Source organism: Mobula hypostoma, chromosome X1 (genome assembly GCF_963921235.1).
Source record: "Mobula hypostoma chromosome X1, sMobHyp1.1, whole genome shotgun sequence".
In the NCBI taxonomy this organism is placed as follows: Eukaryota; Metazoa; Chordata; class Chondrichthyes; order Myliobatiformes; family Myliobatidae; genus Mobula; species Mobula hypostoma.
The window spans coordinates 9,173,518-9,197,652 of record NC_086128.1 but is presented as its reverse complement, the minus strand read 5'-3'; the positions used below and the strand labels follow the sequence as shown (position 1 = coordinate 9,197,652).

General features: G+C 38.5%; 1 protein-coding gene across 3 annotated transcripts in view; it reads left to right on the top strand.

The window, feature by feature from the left end:
• Window positions 1-24,135, top strand: part of LOC134340609 (solute carrier family 15 member 1-like) — a 168,597-nt gene that overhangs the window by 95,396 nt on the left and 49,066 nt on the right. For all 3 annotated transcript variants that reach the window (XM_063038048.1, XM_063038049.1, XM_063038050.1), the window contains 5 exons: window positions 10,710-10,762; window positions 12,692-12,773; window positions 14,269-14,410; window positions 18,286-18,372; window positions 20,040-20,139. In XM_063038048.1, coding sequence (XP_062894118.1) covers window positions 10,710-10,762; window positions 12,692-12,773; window positions 14,269-14,410; window positions 18,286-18,372; window positions 20,040-20,139 — 464 coding nt within the window. The remainder of the gene's footprint in view (window positions 1-10,709; window positions 10,763-12,691; window positions 12,774-14,268; window positions 14,411-18,285; window positions 18,373-20,039; window positions 20,140-24,135) is intronic.

Here is a 24,135-nt window from a genome sequence, read left to right as displayed (position 1 = left end):
AAAAAAAGTTAATACCAGTACATATGATTAGTCAATTACAATTAAAAGTAATTAAAAATATTGCTTCCAAAAAAAAGAGGGATTATGGGAAGAAGAAACCTAAGAACATGGCGTACACAAAAAGAATAAAGGAAATTATGCAAAAAGGAAAACAAACCGCCATTTTAATTATACAAAAGCAAAGATAAAGAAAGTGTTCCTCCATATAGTTAAACATGATCATCAAATCAAATCGTTGATGACAATGTTGGAAATCAAATAGTTAAAAAAAATAACTAGTTAAAGAAAAGTAAGGTTACTCGTGAAAAAAAAACTTTTTAGATAAGTTGTGAAACAACACCTACACCACTAACCACAAACAAGAATTTTGAACTTGTAAAAAACTTCCTTCATACAGTAATTCAAGGTTTATTATTGAAAGGCTGCCTCCTTTTTCATCCGCTATCCCACTGGATGATTGCCTAGATCAGTCGATCAAATCTCACATCTGAGTTAATTCTTGCACAGAAGCAATCTGGAAATTCCCAAAGAAATATTTGGTGGTGAAGGACCACCCCCGTCTGCCAATGGAGCAGCAGTATTTTTCTGCTGCTCTTAGTTTTCTTTCTTTCCCCCTAGTTTAAGCTTTGAGTTTAAAATTTTTACTTGTTGATTCTTGAGGGGGATCAATATGTCTATGTCTACAAGAAGTGGGAAGAATTTACCTGAACCTAGTGATAAAGGTAATGGGAAAGGAAAGGTGCAAAAGGAAAGATCTGATGAAATGCCATCGTGGGCTGAAGATATCGTTCGGACACTGAATTCAATTAAGGATCAGAATGGATCAATTAAAGACCAACTGGAAAAGAATAGAAATGAAATGAAGTCATTTCTGGGAAAACTTAAAGACCTGGAAACTCAAGTTATTTCACATGAAGAGGAATTGAAGATAACTAAGCAAAAGCTGTCTGAAGCTACAACTCGTTTGGAAAGATATCAAAATAAGATTATAGACCTGGAAACTAGGTCTCGACAAAGGAATATAAGAATTGTTGGGCTGTAGGAAGGAGCTGAAGATGGTGATCTAAAGGCTTACTTTGGTAAGCTTTTCCACACTTTATTTCCTACCATTCTATCAAAGCCACCTGCTATAGAAAGGGCACACAGGGCATTTATCTCGAAATCGAAGGACTCTAGTAAACCAAGATCTGTTCTGGTTTGCTTTCATCACTTTAAAATTAAAGATCAAATAATATGACAAGCAAAAAAACAGAGACTTTTTAGATTTATGGAATCTGAGCTCCGCTTCTACGAATATTATCCAAGAGAGATAATGGAAAAAAGATCAAAATTTGCCCTGGTAATGAAACAAGCATATGATAAGAATCTTTTCCTGAAGTATTGGTTGCGTTCTTCTTCCCGGTATCTCTTGTATGTTCTGTTCCCTTTCCGGGTTCGTGGGTCGAGCCTATCGTCAATCCTCCTTGTTGCGGGTTGACTTTAGGGTTTATGGAGTCTATTATTAATTTTGTCTCCTGGAATACTAATGGTCTTAATCATCCTATTAAAAGGAAAAAAGTTTTTAAAGTGTTCCGGAGACTTAAAGCACAAATTTTATTTTTACAAGAGACCCATGTGCGGAGGGGGAACAGACTACGTTTTTTTAAATTCTGGAAGGAACAACAGTTTCATTCGAACTCCAATGCTAAGATTCGAGGCGTCTCTATTTTTATAGACTCCTCAGTTACTTTTATACAACATGATATTATTTCTGATCCGAATGGTAGATTTCTATTGGTTAGTGGTTTACTATTTAATAAAAAAGTAGTTTTGGTTAACGTTTATGCTCCTAATATGGACTGTCCGGAATTTTATAAATCATTATTTAATCAGTTTCCAAATTTGAATGAGTTTTCATTGATCTGGGGCGGAGATCTTAATACCTGTTTGTCTCCAGCTTTGGACCGTTCGGCTCCTTTACGGACCTTACCTAATAAATCTGCAACTTTGATTAATTCATTCCTTTCTGATTCTGGGTCGACGGACATTTGGCGTTTTTTGCATCCTCAGGAAAAAGATTTTTTTTCTTTTTTTTCACATGTTCATCATTCCTATTCAAGAATTGATTATTTCTTTATTGACTCTCGTCTTATTTCTTCAGTGATTAAATGTGATTATGACTCTATAACCATTTCGGATCATGCTCCACTTAAGCTTTCTATTAAAATTCTGGCCAATATACAAAATAATAGACAATGGCGTTTTAATTCGCTGTTGCTTCAGGACTCGGACTTTGTTAACTTTATGAATGAACAGATTGATCTTTTTTTTACAATTAACTATACAGAGGATATTTCTGTCAACATTCTTTGGGACACTTTTAAAGCTTATATTCGTGGTCAGATTATCTCGTATTCTGCTGCTTTGAGGAAGAAGCTGAAGCAGGAGGAGTTGGTAATTGTGGACAAGATTAAGGAAATTGATAAGAAATATGTTATAGCTCCTTCTGAGGAGTTATATAAACAAAGAACTGAACTTCAAATGGAACACAGTTTATTACTCTCGTCCTCGATTGTAAACCAATTAAAGAAAACAAGAAGTGAATTTTATGTACACAGTGACAAAATTGGCAAACTGTTGGCTAATCAATTGAAGTCTAATTATGCTAAATCTCAAATTAATCAGATTTATAACCAAAATGATCGACTGATACTTGATCATGTGGGGATTAATCAAACCTTCTGTGATTTTTACTCTTCCTTATATCAATCAGAGTCTCCTCGAGATTCTAAATATATGAATGATTTTTTAGATAATTTAGACTTCCCTGAGATTTCACAGGATATGTCTTCTATGTTAGATACTCCCATTACCATGGATGAGATTAAGAATGTTATTTTCTCTATGAATTTGGGGAAAGCTCCTGGCCCTGATGGGTTTACCGTAGAATTTTATAAATGTTTTGCTCCTTCGTTAATCCCTTGGCTCTGTAGGGTTTTTGAGGCTTCATTGAAACTTGGTAAACTTCCTGAATCTTCCAATAGAGCATCAATTTCTCTAATATTAAAGAAGGATAAAGATCCTGCTCAATGTGCATCTTATAGACCAATATCTTTATTAAATGTTGATTCTAAAGTTTTTTCTAAGTTATTAGCAAATAGATTAGAAAAAGTACTTCCTTCTATTATTTCGGAAGACCAAACGGGTTTTATTAAAGGTCGTTACTCTTTTTATAATATTCGCACACTGTTAAATATCGTTTATACTCCATCACAAAATGTTCCTGAGTGTGTTATCTCTTTAGATGCTGAGAAAGCTTTTGATAGAGTAGAATGGCCTTATTTATTTAAGGTGCTTGAAATATTTAATTTTAGCTCGAAATTTATATTCTGGATTAAACTGTTATATCATTCTACTGTGGCCTCGGTCCGTACTAACTCTTTAAGTTCACTTTTTTTCCCTCTTTTTCGAGGTACTCGATAAGGTTGTCCTCTTAGTCCCTTATTATTTGATATTTCATTAGAACCTCTTGCAATTGCCATTCGAGAATCTCCAAATATTACTGGGATAACTCGGGGCTTAAAGTCCCATAAATTATCACTCTGTGCTGATGATTTACTTTTATATATTTCCAATCCTCAGAAATCCATCCCGGCTGTTTTAGAGCTATTAGCACAATTTGGTCTTTTTTCAGGTTATAAGTTAAACCTTAGTAAGAGTGAACTCTTTCCGCTTAATAAACAACTTCCCTTATATTATAAATTTCCATTTAAATTGATTAATAATTATTTTTCATATCTTGGGATTAAAATTACTTGTAAATACAAAGATTTATTTAAGACTAACTTTTTACCATTAATAGACTATATTATTCAACTTTCATCTAAATGGTTTCCTTTATATTTAACTTTGATTGGTCGTATTAATGCAGTTAAGATGTTTTTTTTGCCAAAATTTATATATATATTTCAGGCATTACCAATCTTTGTTCCAAAATCTTTTTTTGACAAAGTTGACTCTAAAATTTCTTCATTTATTTGGCAGAATAAAAACCCGAGACTGGGTAAGATACATTTACAGAAAGCTAAGAGAGATGGAGGCTTAGCATTACCTAACTTTAGATTTTATTATTGGGCAATTAATATTCGACATATGAAATTCTGGTTACTTGACCAGGATATACTATCCATTCCTAAATGGGTAGCATTGGAATTACAATCTGTTCAGGGTTTTACACTTGGTTCTATTTTAGGTTCCTCTCTTCCTTTTGATTTGAAACGCCTTAAACAGGTGTCTAACCCGATAGTTAAATATACCTTACGTATTTGGTTTCAATTCAGAAAATTTTTTGATCTTAATCAATTTGGGTTAGCGATTCCTATTTTAGGTAACATATTTTTTTCTCCCTCTTTTACGGATCGTGCTTTTCAAATTTGGAAGAATAAGGGTATTTCACGGTTTTTGGATTTATTTTTAGATGGTTCCCTTATGTCTTTTGAACAATTATCTAATAAATATAACTTATCAAGAATACATTTTTTTAGATATCTACAAGTTAGAAATTTCCTAAGTACTATACTTTCTTCCTTTCCAATGCTTCCTCCTACATACATTTTAGATACTATAATCAACCTTAATCCATGTCAGAAAGGTGCATCGGCTATGATTTATAATATTATTATGAAACTTAGGAAAGCTCCATTTGATAAGATTAGGGTAGATTGGGAACAGGCATTAGGGTTTACCATTTCCGTGGATGACTGGGGGCAGATTTTACAATTAGTCAATACTTCCTCTATCTGTGCTAAACATTCCCTAATTCAATTTAAAGTTGTTCATAGAGCTCATATGTCCAAAGATAAGTTAGCACGCTTTTATTCTCATATTAATCCTTTTTGTGATAGATGTCCGGGGCAGATAGCCTCTTTAACTCATATGTTTTGGTCTTGCCCTACTTTGGAAACTTTTTGGAGAGACATTTTTAATATTATCTCCAAGGTATTGAATATAGATATCTCTCCTCACCCTATTACTGCTATCTTTGGACTACCTAAAATTTCCAGTAATCTTTCCCCTTCAGCCCATAGAATGATTGCATTTCTTACTTTAATGGCGAAAAGATGTATCTTACAACATTGGAAAGAGCTTAACGCTCCAACTACCTTTTTTTGGTTTTCTCAGACGATATTATGCTTGAATCTGGAGAAAATTAGAAGCAATCTTTATGACTCCTCATTTAAATTTGAACAGACTTGGAGATCTTTTATTCAATATTTTCATTTAATGTAATATATACCCTTCTTGTTTTTTTTTACTGTTTTTAATGGAGGTCGGGATTGAGGACGTGATTTTAAGTTTAACTCTGTTTGGTTTCAAGTTAGCCCATTGCTTTGCTTTGCTTTTAGTTAGTTGCACGGTGGGTTTTTTTTGGGGGGGGGGGGTTTCCTTTTCTCTATTGATATATATATAAAATTAGTATACTATTATGTTACCTTGGTATGTTATGTTTAAATTACATTGTTTGTAGTATTTTTTTTTGCATTAATATCTTCTGTAATTTTATTATATTCTAACAGTGTATTAGTGTCTATATGGCTTACCTTTTTGTATACTTATTGAATAAAAAGATTTAAAAAGAAAGAAAGAAGCATCTTTTCCCATCTTTGAGGTATCCAACAAGAGTTAAAATTTTCCCTCCTAATTCTCCTCCTCGTACCTTTTTTGATCCAAAAGCTGCACTGGATTTTGTTCAGGCTTTGCCTGCCGCTGTCACCAACATTGCTGTTGAATGATCCATCTGAAAGGCTGTTTGGCTACTTGTATATTATTCGCATTTTGGGAAGAAGATTTATGAAGGTCACTTGTATATTTCATCGAGAGACTAATTAAAGAACACGGGGAGTTGTTCTTTATTGCATATTATTGGTTTTCCTTTGGAAAGATTTATGGTTTAAGTATCTCTGCTCAAATGATCTCTGGACATTTTATGACTGAGGGAAGAAGATAAGGCGATTTGTTCCTTTAATTTAATACTTCGTAGCTAATTGGTAGTTTTTCCTACTAATAGGGCTTTTTATACATTTTTCTGTTTTATTATAACATTTTATAATTGAATTTAAAGCTTTTTTAGGGAATTAATATTAAACTTAAACATGGCGCTGGTTTTTCTCTCTGAGAGATAACATTATTTTGGTTCTTTCTTGTTTATCAGTCGATTGAATGTAAGTACTTTTTTTGCTGAGCCTTTATTGTCTTTTTCACAAGGTCACTCTACTTTTTTACTAACTGGGGGGAGGGAAAGAAAACACAGACAGAGCAGTCAGCAGCTTTGAATTCTATCGTAGATCGCCTGCCTTTTTCAGGTTTCTGGGTGTGGGTGGGTGGGTTTAGAGATAGTTTTTTCGCATTGGGTGGTTCCGGAGCATGCGTGTTTTTTATTTGGTTGTATTCTTCATCGCCGCCATCTTTGATCATCCTGCATTGGTATGTGCTTTGTGCATGTATAAAGTAGAATGAAATTATAGTGTGCTATTCAAACGGATTAATATAATAAGTTGGAATGTACGTGGTTGGAATCTTCCTATTAAACGAAAGAAGACTTTTAAAATTATTAACCGATTCCAACCTCGTATAATTTTTGCTCAAGAGACACATATCAGGGCAGGAGATCAAAATAGATTTTTTAGTTGGTGGAATAGTTTGCAATTCCACTCTACTTCTCAGAGTAAAACAAAAGGTGTGTCTATTTTCATTAAACCTAATATATTTATTCAAGAGGATATTGAATCAGATTCTAATGGTAGATTTTTAATTGTTAAAGGAACAATCTGTAACAGAAAAGTTGTTTTGGTTAATTTGTATGGTCCTAACTTAGATGATCCTTTTTTAAAAAGGTATTTGCTTTACTGCCTGACTTAAATGAATATATGCTCATAATGGGTAGGGATTTTAATTGTTGTTTAAATCCTATGATTGATAAGAGCTCAACCAATCAGTGACTTCCAAATCGATCCGCGTCATTTATTAATTCCTTTTTGATTGATTTTGGTTTGATTGATTTTGGTTTGATTGATTTGTGGAGGTATCTTCATCCCAACAATAGAGAATATTCTTTCTTCTCACATGTTCATAAAAAATATTCGAGGATCGATTATATTATAATCGATCCTTGCTTCTTGCCTAGTGTTAAAACTTGCGAATATGACACTATTGCTATATCTGATCATGCGCCTCTGAGTTTGTCTTTTGAATTTGATGATGTCACTCTTGCCTGCCCACCTTGGCGCATGTCTCAGGCATTATTGCAAAACTCGTGACTTTGTCACTTTTATTGAAACCCAGATAAAAGAATTTTTTCTTTTTAATGATATAGGGTGTATGTCTAAATTAGTTATATGGGATACATTTAAAGCATTTTTACGTGGTCAGATTATTTCTTATTCAGCTAAACTTAAAAAACAAACTAAAGCAGAATTAGATAGAATTTCAAAACAAATTAAAGATTGAGATAATATTTATGCAATTTCCCCCAATACTGATTTATTTAAACAAAGGGTGGAACTTCAATCACAATATAACCTGTTATTAACTCATCCCATTGAAGGTTATTTGCTTAAGTTAAAGAGCCAATTTTATATGTCTGGAGATAAAAATAATAAACTGCTTGCATCTCAATTAAAAATGGCTGCAGCCAAAAGGCAAATCATGAAAATTCATAGGAAAGATGGTACCTTAGCTCAGGAATATGAGGAAATTAATAAGATCTTTCAAGACTTTTATGCTGAGCTATATAAATCTCAATGTCCGTTAGATTCCTCTAAAATGAATGCTTTTTTACGAAAGATTGTTTTTCCTAAAATCTCGGCTGAGGATCAAAAGATTCTCGATGCTCAAATGACTGAAGCCGAAATTCATAAAGCTATTTTTTCAATGCAATCTGGTAAGTCCCCAGGACTTGATGGCTATCCCGTAGAATTTTATAAAAAATTTGGAAAGTTGCTCTCTCCGTATATGTTGGAAATGTTTAAGGATTCTTTTGTGAAAGGTGACTTACCCTCTACTTTTTATGAGGCCTCTATTTCTTTAATTCTTAAAAAAGATAAAGATCCTACTGACTGTGCTTCATATAGACCTATTTCATTACTGAATGTTGACGCTAAGATTTTGTCAAAGATAATGGCCAATCGGTTGGAGAATATTTTGGGTAAAATTATTTGTAAAGATCAAACAGGCTTTATAAAGGGTCGCTATTCCTTTTCAAATGTTCGGAGACTACTTAACATTATATATTCATCCTCTTCTAAAATTCCACAATGTGTTGTATCTTTGGATGCTGAAAAAGCGTTCGACCGAGTCGAATGGAAATATTTATTCAATGTTTTAGAGAAATTTGGCTTTGGTGTTAATTTTAATAATTGGATTAAAATGATATATAAAGCCTCTATTGCTACTGTTGTTACTAACAATTGTAGGTCTCCTTTTTTTCAGCTTTCACGGGGGACAAGGCAAGGCTGTCCATTAAGTCCTTTGTTGTTTAATTTAATATTAGAACCCCTTGCTATTGCTGTTCGTGAGGCTAAAAATATCCATGGGATCTTTGTGAATGAGACCATGCATAAGGTCTCTCTTTATGCTGATGATTTATTGGTTTATATATCTAACCCTGACGAATCCATTCCTGCCTTGCTAAAATTATTTAATGAATTTGGAGGTTTTTCAGGATATAAAATTAATTTTAGTAAAAGTGAATTGTTTCCTTTAAATGATTCTGTTTCTATATATGATAATACTCCTTTTAAAGTTTCAGACTCTTTTAGATATTTAGGTATTATAATTACTAAAAAATATAAGGATCTTTATAAAGCTAATTTTGTTCCCTTAGTAGACTCTGTGAAGTATTTATTTAGTAGATGGAGTCCGCTTACATTTTCACTTGTTGGTCGTATTCATATAGTTAAAATGAAATTTTAATATTTATTTCAGAACATTCCTGTTTTTTTGACTAGGAAGATTTTTGATCGGATTGATTCTATTATTTTGTCTTTTATTTGGAATAATAAAAGACCAAGAATTAGTAAATGTCATTTACAGAAATTGAAAAAGGATGGAGGTCTTGCTTTGCCTAATTTTAGAATGTATTATTGGGCTGTTAATCTGCGATATATGTCTTTTTGGTTATACTGGGTTGATAAGAGTGATCGGCCAATTTGGGAAGACTTGGAACTAAAAGTTGTAAAACAGTTTTATTTAACCTCGTTATTGGGGGCTCCTTTACCTATGCAATTAGGTAAAGTTGTTAATTTAAATCTATATCCTGTGATTAAGTATTCTTTACAAATTTGGCTCCAGTTCCGCGATTTTTTTAATCTTAAAAAAATTTAAACTTTGTAGTTTAATTTACCGAAATTACTTTTTTAAGCCTTCTTTGAGTGATCCAATTTTTTTACTTTGGAAAAATAAAGGTATTAATTCTTTTTTGGATTTATTTAAAGAAGATAGATTGATGTCCTTTGAACAATTAATCGATAAATATTCTCTTTCACACTCACACTTTCTGCAATACCTTCAAGTTAGATATTTTTTACAAAAATATTTAAGTAATTTCCCTTACATATTGGAGGCTGACCTGTTAGATACTATTATGAGTATGAATCCTTTGATTAAGGGTTCTATTGGAAGAATTTATAATTTACTATTACAATGGGATAAGCGTCCTTTGTCTAAGATCAAACAGGATTGGGAAAAGGAACTTAATTTGACTTTTATGACAGAGGATTGGATGTGAATATTGAAGTTGGTTAACTCTTCAATTTGTGCTAGCCATTCGTTGATTCAATTTAAAATTATACATCGTTATCATTTGACAAAGGAGAGACTTTCTAAAATCTTTCCTAATGTTGATAGTCATTGTGATAGATGTAAAACTAAGATAGCTACGCTGACACATATGTTTTGGTCTTGTTCTATATTGGAACAGTTCTGGAAGTCGGTTTTTCCAACAATTTCTAAAGCACTTAAAATTAATTTGCAACCTAATAAATTAACTGTGCTTTTTGGAATAGTTCCTCAAAATATTCATGGTATTTCTGTGTTTGACCAACATGTTATTGCATTTGTTACATTGATAGCTAGGAGGGCCATTTTGTTGAAGTGGAAGGATACATCAGCTCCCACTTTGTCACAATGGTTCTCTCAAGTGATGCTATGTCTTAGTTTGGAGAAAATTAGAAGTCGAACCTTTGAACCTTTATTTGATTTTGAGAAAAGATGGGGCTCATTTGCTCATTATTATCATTTGAGTTAACCAATATAATTTTTCCATGATCTAATTGTAAATTTTTTTAGTATATTTTCTTTTCTTGCTGACGGTTTGATGTTTATTTTTAGAAGCTTTTTGTAAGAAGCATGGCTCCGGGGTTGTACACCTAATGGGTTCTTTGTTTTCTCACTTTTCTGCTCAGTAGGTTTTTTTTTGTTATCACAAAATTTTGTTTTCAATCTTTAAGATGATGTTTTTTTTTTGAGGCATTGTAAGTGTTGTTACTTCGATGTACTCATGTTATTTTTCCTATATATACAATAAAAAGATTTGGAAAAAAAAAGAAAAAAAAATTTGGTGATTTAGAACAACTCACAACTTGCCTTTGGTTTCCTGCGCTTCCATTGATTCAGTGAAGACAGTGCTCCCTCACTCATCAAATGCACTATTGTCTTTCTGTTCCTTGTTCCAGCTTCAAAACCACAGCTTCCTCAAGTGAATGGACAAGCCTGGGGGAGACTGCTGGTGAGTGTGTTCGTGCCAAGCTAGGGGGCAGGTGTGGGGCAGACTGCTCAATCATTGTGGAATATACATTTTGTAATCTTGTGAGGAACATGAGCGATGAGTGGGAGTTGTGGTGTATGGGGAATGTTTTCTGTGACTGGGTGTGGGTTGCTGCTGGGCTTGCAGGTACGGATGCCTGCTGGGAGGATGGCTTTTGTACTCTGGGTGGGATTAGTTGTTGGTGAGCTGGAGCTGGCTGTAGTGTGGACCATGATGCATTGTTAGTGAGCTAGATTACTCATTTGTCTTGTGTAACACTTCTCCACAGAAGAAGTTAATAGGCATTTACTGTACCATGAACTTGTTTGTGAATTTTCACTGCAAAAAGCTGGAATCAGTAATTGCAGCTGCAAAACTCCCAGATAGAAACCATAGAAACCATAGAAAAACTACAGCACAGAAACAGCTTTTTTGGCCCTTCTTGGCTGTGCCGAACCATTTTCTGCCTAGTCCCACTGACCTGCACACGGACCATATCCCTCCATACACCTCCCATCCATGTATCTGTCCAATAAGAACCCGCATTTACCACCTCGTCTGGCAGCTCATTCCATACTCCCACCACTTTGTGTGTGAAGAAGCCCCCCCTAATGTTCCCTTTAAACTTTTCCCCCCTCACCCTTAACCCATGTCCTCCGGTTTTTTTCTCCCCTTGCCTCAGTGGAAAAAGCCTGCTTGCATTCACTCTATCTATACCCATCATAATTTTATATACCTCTATCAAATCTCCCTCATTCTTCTACGCTCCAGGGAATAAAGTCCTAACCTATTCAACCTTTCTCTGTAACTGAGTTTCTCAAGTCCCGGCAACATCCTTGTAAACCTTCTCTGTACTCTTTCAACCTTATTTATATCCTTCCTGTAATTTGGTGACCAAAACTGAACACAATACTCCAGATTCGGCCTCACCAATGCCTTATACAACCTCATCATAACATTCCAGCTCTTATACTCAATACTTTGATTAATAAAGGCCAATGTACCAAAAGCTCTCTTTACGACCCTATCTACCTGTGACGCCACTTTTAGGGAATTTTGTATCTGTATTCCCAGATCCCTCTGTTCCACTGCACTCCTCAGTGCCTTACCATTAACCCTGTATGTTCTACCTTGGTTTGTCCTTCCAACGTGCAATACCTCGCACTTGTCAGTATTAAACTCCATCTGCCATTTTTCAGCCCATTTTTCCAGCTGGTCTAAGTCCCTCTGCAGGCTCTGAAAACCCTCCTCACTGTCTATTACACCTCCAATCTTTGTATCATCAGCAAATTTGCTGATCCAATTTACCACATTATCATCCAGATCATTGATATAGATGACAAATAACAATGGACCCAGCACTGATCCCTGTGGCACACCACTAGTCACAGGCCTCCACTCGGAGAAGCAATTCTCTACTACCACTCTTTGGCTTCTTCCATTGAGCCAATGTCTAATCCAATTTACCACCTCTCCATGTATACCTAGCGACTGAATTTTCCTAACTAACCTCCCATGCGGGACCTTGTCAAAGGCCTTACTGAAGTCCATGTAGACAATATCCACTGCCTTCCCTTCATCCACTTTCCTGGTAACCTCCTCGAAAAACTTCAGTAAATTGTTGGTGGTTTCCACCTGCTTCTCCAGTGCAAGAAATTAACCTCCTTCAGACAATTACAAAAGGTGATTCCAAACTCAAACCATTCTCTGAACTGTGAGCTAAATGGAATTATGATCTTACACACTTGATAATGCTGTTTGCCGAGGCTGATTCCCGTGGGTTGGCAGGGAGCACTTGATAATAATCTGCACCATTCAGCAACTATGGGAGGGAAAAGGTTGACAGGTGACATTTGGTGCCACAAACTTTGCTGATTGCTGAAATGTACTGATGGGTTCTTCATTTTCCAGAAAGTCTTTGACTTGTCCTTGGCTGCAATCTTCATTTTGGTCACCGAATTCTTTGAAAAGCTTGCTTACTTTGGTCTGAGAGGTAAGGGCAAATGTCTATAAATGTCCTGTAGTCAAGAGCCCTTCCTAATAGATGCAGGGATCAAAGGTTGCCCCTCAAGACCTGGCAAACTATTCTGGAGATGGATGGCTCTTGCAGCTTAAGAAGTTGGTTGTTGTTCCTTTTCTGTACCTTGTGGCGCATCGGGTGGCATTTTTTTTTTGCCATTTCCTTAGCTTTTGCCTATTTTTAAGAGGCCAAGTTGCTAGCTCGATGCTCAACCCTGCACGGATGGATAACGTGCAAGGAGCTGGCCAAATCCAAACTTGGGGGCATTCACCTCTCAGTGCAGTGCTGATGCCACTACACCACCAGCCAGCAAAGAAATTGGTTACTATTGGTTTATTATTGTCACCTGTACTTAGATAGAGTGAAAAGTGTTTGTTTTGCATGCCATCCAGGCAGATCATGCCATACATAAATGCATCAAAGCAGTAAAAGAAAACAGAATGCAGAGTATAGTGCAGCAGCTACAGACAAAGTTCAGTGCAGGTAGACAAATAAATTTCAAGGGCCATGCCGAGGTGGACTGGAAGATCACAATTTCATCTTTTCATGTCTGAGAGGTCTATTCAGGAGCCCGATAACAGTGGGGTAGAAGCTGTCCTTACATTTGGTGGCATTGCTCTACAGCTTTGTATCTTCTGCCTGACAGGAGAGGGGAGAAGAACGAATGACTGGGATAGGAGAAATTATTAATTATGAGGGGCCCCTGAACACTCTGTAGTGGTAAAGTGCTTTACTAATTGTCTTGGTCTGAGAAGTTCTTTCACTGAAAAAGCTTTCCCTAAACATCATGGGTCATTGGTTCACTCACTGAACACTTTGGGTCAGAATATTAGTCACTGAAGATCTTGAGGTACAATTAATTATCCTGAGTGCCACGGTAGAGTAGTGGTCAGTGCGACGTTATTACAGTTCGGGGCATTGGAGTTCACAGTTCAATCCCAGTGTGCTCTGTAAGGAGTCTCTGTACGTCCTCCTCATGGAGTGTAGGGGTTTTCTCTGGGCCCTTTGCTTTCCTCCCACAGTCCAAAGAAGTATGGGGTAGGTAATTTGGTCATTGTAAATTGTCCCGTGATTAATTTAGGGCTAAATCAGGTTTGTTGGCAGTTGTTGGGCAGTGCAGCAAGAAGGGCCTAATCTGTGCTGTATCTCTAAATAAATAAATATCAAGTTAATCATTAAATATCCCAGGATCAGAAAGATTAGGCACATGACTTTCATCCATTGAATTCCCAGGTCCTGGGACTGGGAATTGAACTCACATCCTTCTGACTCGGTGGTGGTGGTGCGGCGGGGGGGGGGGGGTGTGCGTAATTTTCCTACCATTGAATTACAGTGGAAGGGAAATAGTTAATCAATATAAACCACTCAGTTAATTTGGTCAAGACAGCTTTGTAATGAGTCTCTGTGAATGTATCGATGTATCTCAATAGGTAGATTTTCACAATAACACTTTTGTATCTTGTTTGAGCTATCCTGGTGCTGTACTTCACTGATGCGCTGCTGTTGACCGACAGTAAAGCCACATCTTTCTACCATGTTTTCATCTTCTTCTCCGTATCCTTCACCATCTTGGGAGCATTCCTTTCGGACTTCTGCTTTGGTCGATACAGGTATGAGACAATCCAGCTTTAGAAGCTCAAGAGGTAATTTATGATTATGATAATGATTATGAGGACACGCAGTCCCCTTTTATTATCATTTAGTAATGCATGCATTAAGAAATGATAAAAATGTTTTTCCAGAATGATATCACGAAAACACATGATAAACCGACTGAAAAACTGACAAAAACCACATAATTATAACATATAGTTACAACAGTGCAAAGCAATACCGTAATTTGATAAGAACAGACCATGGCACAGTAAAAGTTTCAGAATCTCTCGAAAGTACCATCATCTCACGCAGACGGTAAATCCCCAGCGCCGCCAACTTGCCGATGCAGCATCCCGGAAGCATCCGACCACAGTCCGACCCGAATCCGTCCGAAAAACTCCGAGCCTCCGACCACCTTCTGACACTGATGCACCGAGCACCATCTCTGCCGAGCGTTTCAATCCCGGTCCCAGCAACAAGCAATACACAAAGCTGAGGATTTGGGGCCTATGTCTCTCGGAGATTTACCAGAGATGCAAGAGTTTAAATGACTGAGTGGTATAGATTTCAATTATGAGGAGATAAAAAAAAAGTTGAGTCTGTTCTTCTTAGAACAGAGGAGGTAGGGAGAGAACATCATTGAGCTACATAAAATTATGAACGCTATAGAAAGGGTAGACAGCATGAAACGTTTCTCCATATCAGAGGTGGATAAGATTAGAAGATATTAGAACATGGACAGCATGGTAGCATAGTGGTTAGCACAACACTTTACAGTACCAGTCATCCGGGTTCAACTCCCGCCACTGCCTGCAAGGAGTTTGTATGTTCTCCTGCGTGGGTTTCCTCCAGGTGCTCCGGTGTCCTCCCACAGTTCAAAGACGTACCGGTAGGAGATTAATTGGTCATTGTAAATCATCCGTGGTTAGGCTAGGGTTAAATTGGTGAGTTGATGGGTGGTGACTGTAGAGTGGTGTATCTCAATAAATAAATTTTAAAAAATAGATTTAGGGTAAGGGATCAGGCTTAGTGGGACTTAACACACTACCAGAGAAGATGGTGACAGCATTTAAGAGGTGTCTAGATGAATACTTGAATCACGAAGGGATGGATGATAGATTAAACTGATGAGCATCCATTGATCAGTATGGGTGTGATGGGCTGAATGGCATATTCCTGTGCTGTAGGACTCTACCGCCCTTAAAGTTGTGGGTCAACTGAAAGTTGATGTGCTGTTCTTGATCCAACAACCCAGCTGAATGGGGACTAGGCTTAGGCAAAAGGACAACAGCCTTTGGAGCAGATTTAACCTTCACAACTCTGCTGCATGGTCACCATTAGCATAATCTCCAGCTCACTAGAGCCAAATGTAGCTCTTTGAACTCGTGCCTTCAACGTGGTTCATTGGAGAGACTGAGCCCAGGGCCACTCGTGAGGCACTCTGTCAGGTGTTAATAGGTTTCTGAAAAAGGATAAATTGGATGTTTAAGTTGCTTTCCAACATGTTATCTGGTTGCTGTTTCTCTTGTCCGAGGATTAAATAACATTCCTGAGAGAGGAGCAGCTCATTAGTTAATGCTCCTGTTACACACCAGGTATGCTGGGACACCTGAGAAGTATTGGATCCAGTAATCCAGCCTCTACTTCCTGCTCCACTTACTGACGAGCTATTACTGCTGCTTCTGTAGATACGTACTTGGGTCAAATTCCTGCAAGTATCAGACAGATGGGTAGCAGCTTTGAAACAAATTTAACTTTCACAACCCTGCTGATTGGCCATTGTTGGAATAATATCAAATTGTCATTGGAACCAGATTTATCTCTTGGAAACTGATCCTACTGTTGAATCTCTTAATAGAAAGCACATACAGTCCAGTGGAATTGTGGAGGATTGATTCACCAGGATGATAATGGGGGATATAAACATAGCAACATTGGTAGAAAGACAGAGACATTTGGACCCACAAACTTGTCCAAAGGCATTGTAGTACATTGCACATCGGTAAGTGTGCTGTCCAGTCACCCACTCAAAATGATGTCATCTCCTGGATAAAAGAACTACAAAATTCCCCTACAGTCCCTTGGAGATAATAGAAAGGAGGGAATTACTCTGGCCCTGAGCCCTTGCAATCTAATCTTTTGCAGAAGCTGTTGAACCCAGTCAGAAACAGGTGCTGACTATTCTTGAAAGGAATCAGTACTCTACTGCACAGATCAGCAACTTGCGGCATTGATCTGTGGGAAAAGCTGGAATTGGACATTGAACTTTGTTTGGGTCTTTACAGCATATAGATAGGACCATAAGACATACAATAGGAGCAGAATTAGGCTATTCGGCCTATCGAGTCTGCTCCGCCATTTCATCATGTTGATCCATTATCTCTCTCAACCCCATTCTCCAGCCTCCTCTCTGTAACCTTTCACGCCCTGACTAATCAAGAACCTATCAACCTCTGCCTTAAGTACATCAAATGACCTGGCCTCCACAGCCGCCTGTGGCATCAAATTCCACAGATTCACTACCGTCTGGCTAAGGAAATTCTCCTCATCTCCATTTTAAACGCCCCTTTATTCTGAGGCTGTGCCCTCTGTTCCTAGATTCCCCCACGATAGGAGACTTCCTCTCCACATCCACTCTCTATAGGCCCTTCAATATTCGATATATTCTAATGGGAATCCCTCCCTCCCTTATTCCTTGTTCTTCTATACTCTAGCGAGTAGAGACCCAGAGTCATGAAATGCTCCTCATATGATAACCCTTTCATTCCCGGAATCATACTCATGAACCTCCTCTGTACTCTCTCCAATGTCAGGGTATCCTTTCTTAGATAAGGGGCCCAAAACTGCTCACTGTGCAGTCTGACCAATGCCATATAAAGACCCAGCATCCTTTCTTTTATGTTCTAGTCCTCTTGAAATGAATGCTAATGTTGCATGAAATACAACACAATTCCCCATCCTCTGTTACCCATTTAACTAGAACAAGCTGACAACTAGGATGATATATTTCTGTCAGACTTCAAAATCCTCAGCCAGTTCACACTTAAACTCACATCTCCCTAAGGAGCAGTGTCCCTTCTCCCTTAGCCTTCTCTAATAAATCACTGTCATTTTGTGGAGTACCTGACCTTGTTTCACCCCTGCACTCTTTCCAAAACTTCAGTCTCACCCATGGGCAACTGTGGTTATCAACAGCAACGTGTCATACCAGGAAGGAGGACCTAAGAGAAGTTGCAATTGTTCTGATTACAGGGCAGAGAAGGTTAAAGAGAGATTGCAATTGAACTGTTCAAAGTTATTATGGGTTTTGAGAAGAAAAACGATTTCCACTGACAGGAGGTGAACAGTGGATATGCATTTTAATTAATTAGATAAATTTAATGAGATGTAAGAAAGGGAGAGACATTTCATACAGCTAATTTTATAGACAAAGGGAATAGATTCTAAAATAAATTTCACAAAGCAATTAGACATACGGGTCGACCTTCACTAATCCGACTACCTGTAATCTGGTTCCTTCGATAATCTGGCACTGATTATGCTTAATGTGATCCTTCTGTAATTCGGCATTTTCACTAATCCGGCACTCCTCAGGTCCCAATGGTGCCGGATTAGTGAAGGTCGACCTGTACTATATCAACATGAAAAGTGTTATGGGTGCAGAGCTGGGGATTAATTAAACAGCTATATCAAGGAACTGATGCACTTACAATGTATGAAATGGTCTCCTCCTGTGCCAATAGATGATTCTATTTAAATTCCAGTGCCTGTGCATTGGATAAGTGGGGCTTTGGCCATTTAGGTAATGGTGGGTAAAGGTAGGAGACCAACAAGAAGTTGATTGTGTGACATTGTCCCTAACCCTTGTCTTCTCCAACTTGAATTCCAGGTGTATTCTGATCGCCACCATATTGTTCCTGTTTGGTAGCATTATTTTGTCAACTACTGCCATTTCAGTACTAAATGGAAAGTCAGGGTGAGTCATGAACCTGTCCTGGATGACTGTGGGTGTGGCTGGTGGGGTCCATCTGTAATGTGTCTGGGACCTTTCAAAATGATCAGTAGCATTATTTCACTGATTTCTTTAATCCCCACTCAGCTTTATTCTTACCCTGTTCACCTTGTTACCCCTGATTAACTGGACCTTGACAACTTGCACTTGTTTCTCAATCATACTTTTATTTACTTGAGTACAATGTGGACAACCCAATAGAATTCTGTTGGGCTGCTCTGTTGCAGCTTAGAAAACAAGACACTTTATAGTTATATTTAACCAATTTCCACAGCACATGATAGCTTACACAATGCTTTTAAGTCTATAATTGTTCATTGCAGATCCAGGCTGCCTAGAGCACAGCACTCCTCTAGTCACGTAGCTGTGGCTATGGCTCTAGGCTTCCAATGAGAGGAGGATACCCAATTTCTCTTATTCACTTCTGTCTTGCCAGCAACTGGTGGGGTCATACGACAGTGGTTGCTGAAACCTCGACAGGACCGCTCAGGGTGCAGTTTTTTACTTACGTGTCCTGCCATGAATACCCATTTACAGACACCCTAACACCAATGCAGAGAGAAAGCACCAATTTTTCTACAACTTGGACATGCCACCTCCGGTTCCTGTACAATTTGGTTTGGGCCCTGGATGTACAAAGTGAATCTCCAGGATTCACAAAAATAGCCTGGCTTACTTCCTCCAGGGTGATAGTGATCACACCCCCCGCCCCACATAAATCAAGCCCCCGCACCTAACTCTCCCACCTAGTCTGTTGGTCTGGCCTTATCTCCTGTGTCAAATGAGGGAACTTATCCATTTGGTGCCCTATAGCTCAGATTGTAAATGAGACCAGAGTCTCAAAATAGCTGCAGAATCTTCACCATGGAAATGGGTAACTAACTGAGGTTAAGACTGTCCACAAAATTCTCTTCTGGACCTTGAAAGTAATAATGGGCCTATGAAACTCCATGGACTTGAGTGACCATCCTTTGCATTAGGTCACGTAGCCAAGAATCAATTCTTCATACATTAGCTCCTGCCCATTGTTTTTGTCTCAGTGGGGCAGTTGCCCAGGTAGCTGACTGGATGTGGCAGGAAGGAATGCGCTGCTCAAGTGTTTTGTGGAGCTACTTACAGTATATCCCATTTAAACATGGCCCATGGTACATACAACCAAGCGATGGACCAAAGCTGTGATACCTGGACTGGGGTGAACCTATTGTGTGTTTGGCCAGGATCCTTCATTCACAAAACCCTTGAAAACAGTCTTCCTTCTCCCTTCGTAATGAAGTCCAGTCGTGACTGGCAATCATCTTGTTCGTATTGGGAGCCAGGAGATCAGCTGATGGCAGTCACTAGGCTCACCAACCTTGCCCTTCTCAATCATGGTATTATTATCTGCAGACCTCAGACTCCTGTCCCCTTCCTGCTCCTGCCATCTAATGGGGAAAGATGCTTCTGTTTCGAAGTTCTGTCTGGGTAAGAATGGCCAGAGCCTGGGTCTGCCCTCTCCACTGGGGTGATTGATTGGAGAGGATTTTCCTTTTACCTTATTCTGTCCACGTTAAGCCGAGCCCTGCCCTTGTTTCTTCCATCCACCCCAGCATCTTAAACTACTTGCATTGACTGGACTCTCTCTCTGTTTGCAGTGTGGGTTCCTATATTGGATTCTTCCTCATCACCTTGGGATCTGGCTGCAACCGATCCAACATGTCACCTTTTGGTGCTGATCAGATTGGTGCAAAAGAGGTGAGGACAGACTGACTGCGTGGTTATTGAAGTTAGTAAATTGTAGCTAATTCATAGAATAATGACCTAGAGTTTGGGATGGCCTGCCGCCACGTGAAGGGAACCTAAGGAGACTTGAAGAAAGGCTGACCTGAGGAACGATGGAAGAGGCTTTGAGTGGGGTATAGTGACAGCAGAGCCTCCACCCTTGTACTATCTATTTCAAAGTCATTATTCTGTGAATTAGCTACAATTTACTAACCTCAATAATGTGAGAAAATTCAGTGGAATATTACAAATACACTATTTTTCCAAATCTCTCAGGAGCTGCGCAGTGCGTTTTGAAGGACAGATGGTTCTGCTATAACATGATAGCTACGTTCCTGAAAAATCTCATGTTATAAAATGTCATGTTGTAACAGAACAGTCTGCAGTTATCTTCAAAACACAGATTTAAACAGGCTTTCCCATTTGTTTCCAATGTGACCCACGTAATGACAATTATGTTCCATAATCTGTAATCACTGTAGATAGGTGCAGCAGCTTGTTAGTTCAGTGACATAGGCACATTAATACCTTCAGGGCCAGTTGGACCTGTTTTTGGTTGAGGTGGACATCACCTCAAGAAATTCTGGACGAGAGTAATCTCATAGAGAGGGTATGTCTAAATAATTCCTCAGTGGCCCATTTCCATAGCTGGCCACTTGCTTCTCTCCCCTTTGCCTTTTGGATGGATCGGGAGGAAGTGTGTATTGATATGTACAAGGCATTTCAGTACATGAGATGGGCAAGAGGGACAGAAATTTGTAACATCCTACAAGCATGAACCAAATCTTTGACTGAGGGAGAAATATTGGTTGTGGAACTGGGAGAATGGTCAACTCTTTAAATAGAATTGTGGTAGACTTAACAGACAATGAATGTGAGAAGTCTTATGGGGCATCCCAAGGACTTGAGTAGAAGTTCAAAGGCACACGTTTGCACAGTTGTACACATCGGACCCTAGCTCAGCATCACTCAGCCTGGAGTCCCAGACACTGGTGAATAGGCTACATCCAGGAATAGCTTTTCCTTGCAGGGTACATAATGCATGTCAGTTGTCTGAGGTTCTGCCTCCCAGGCTGTGATTGATGCAAGAAGGTTGTGGGGGAGATCAGAGAATTGGAAGAAATTTGTTAGGGCAGGAGGAATTTGCAGAGGCTATGGCTCCACAGTTCAGGGGGGATACCTGAGGAGCAGAAAACACTATTATTCATAATAAAGATAAATGTATGAACACAAAGATGCAGTTTAACAATGATAGTGGATATTTCTAGGAATGATAAGGGGCAGGATCTTGAGAAGTATTGATTAGAGAAAGGCAGCATGGACAGGTTAAAAGCAATGTTTCAGAAACCAACATGATAGAGGTTTTCAAAGAACTGAAGAAGAGGGCTGATCAGGGAAATGTGGTAGATGTAGTGTATATGGATTTCCAAAAGCATTTGATAAGCACGCTTCCACCTGCTGGAGAGTCTTGCATCTTGATAACATCAGTGACTGCTGAAGACCATAAGACCATCAGGCATAGGAACACTGGACAATCAGCAATTCTGGAATGGGTGTTGTGCAATGAACCAGAATTGATTAGAGAGCTTAAGGTAAAAGAACCCTTAGGGGAAAGTGAGCCTAAAATGATCGAATTCACCCTGAAATTTAAGGAGAAGCTAAAGGAGAAGCTATGTGTATTACGGTGGAGTAAAGGGAATTACAGAGCCATGAGAGAGGAGCTGGCCAGAATTGATTGGACAAGAATACTGGCAGGGATGATGGCAGAGCAGCAATGGTTGGAATTTCTGGAAGGAATTCGGAAGGCACAGGATATATACATCCCAAAGAGGAAGAAGCATACTCAAGGAAAGATGACACAACCGTGGCTAACAAGAGAAGTCAATGCCAACATAAAAGCCAAAGAGAGGGCATATAATAGAGCAAAAATTAGTTGGAAGTTAGAGGATTGGGAAGCTTTTAAAAAGCAACAGAAGGTAACTAAAAAAGTCATTAAGAAGGTAAAGATGGAATACGAAAGTAAGCTAGCCAACAGTATGAAAGAGTGGTGAGTTTCTTCAGATACATAAAGTGTAAAAGGGAGGCGATAGTAGATATTGGACCCCTGGAAAACGATGCTGGAGAGGTAGTAATGGGGGACAACGAAATGGCGAACAAACTGAATAAGTATTTTGCATTATTCTTCACTGTGGAAGACTTTAGAAGTACGTGGAAGTTCCAGGTGTCAGGGGTCATGACTGGGCAAAGAAAAGGCAGATGGAATACAGAGTGGGGAAGTGTATGGCCATGCACTTTGGTAGAAGAAATGAAAGGGTTGACTATTTTCTAAATGGTGAGAAAATACAAAAAACTGAGGTGCAAAGGGACTTGGGAGTCCTTGTGCAGGATTCACTAAAGGTTAATTTGCAGGTTGAGTCCGTGGTGAGGAAGGCAAATGTGATGTTAGCATTCATTTCAAGAGGACTGGAATATAAAAGCAAGGATGTAAAGTTGATACTTTATAAAGCACTGGTGAGACCTCATTTGGAATATTGTTAGCCAATTTGAGCCTCTTATCTTAGAAAGGAAGTGCTGAAACAGGAGAGGGTTCAAAGGAGGTTCACAAAAATAATTCCAGGATTGAATGGCTTGTCATATGAAGGGCACACGATGATTCTGGGTCTGTATTCACTAGATTTCAGAAGAAAGAGGGGTGACCTATTGAATAGTGAAAAGCCTCAATAGAGTGGAAGTGGAGAGGATGTTTCCTGTGGTGGGCGAGTCTAAGACCAGATGACACAGCCTCAGGATGGAGGAGCGTCCTTTTAGAAAGGAGATGAGGATGAATTTCTTTAGCCAGAGAGTGGTGAATCTGTGGAATCTTTTGCCACGGGCAGCTGTGGAGGCCAGGTCTTTATGTATATTTAAGGAAGAGGTTGATAGATTTTGATTGATCAGGGCATGAAGGGATACGGGGGAAGGCAGGAGATTGGGGCTGAGAGGAAAATTGGATCAGCCATGTTGAAATGGCGGAGCAGACTTGATGGGTCAAATGGCCTAATTCTGCTCCTATATATTATGATCTTATGGTCTAATTAGGCCATTTGGCCCAAGAAATTTGCTCTGCCATTCCATCATTGCTAATTTATTATCCCTGTCAATCCCATTCTCCTGCCTTCTCCCCATAACCTTTGACATCATTACCAATCAAAAAACCTATCAAACTCCATTTTAAATATACCCAATAACTTGGCCTCCGCATCTATATGTGGCAATGAATTCCACAGATTCCACCACCCTCTGGCTAAAGAAATTCCTCCTCATCTTTGTTCTAAAGGGACGTCCTTCTCTTCTGAGTCTGTGCCCTCTTGACCTAGACTCACCCACTGTAGGAAACATCCTCCCTATGTCCACTCTATCTAGGCCTTTCAAAATTTGATAGGTTTCAATCAGATTTCACACCACCCCCCCCCCCGACCCTGACTTCAAACCTCAGCAATTACAGGCCTAGAGCCAAATGTCCCTCATATGTTAACCCTTTCATTGCTGGGATTATTCTCGTGAGCCTCCTCTGGAGTAAAACAGTAAGCAATCTCTCATAAGAACCTGACGTGCAGAAGCAGGCTATTTTGGCCCTCAAATCTGCTCCAAAGTCAAAGTTATGTTTACTGTCAAATACACAAGTATATGTTGCAAAAGTGTAATGCAAAACCTACTTGCTCAGTATAACAGGCACATGCTGTCAGATACACAGCATATACAAAAACATAAATTAAACATAAATCATATACAGATTTTACAAGAAGATGTTATAACACAACATTTTATACCATGAGATTTTTCAGGAATGTAATTATATTGTTATCGCAGAACTATCTGTCCTTCACAATGCATAATGCAGTTCCTGAGAAATTTGAGAAAATGGTATTTGTAATATCCCCTGAACTTTCCATTCACATTATTGAGGTTAGTAAATTGTAGCTAATTAAC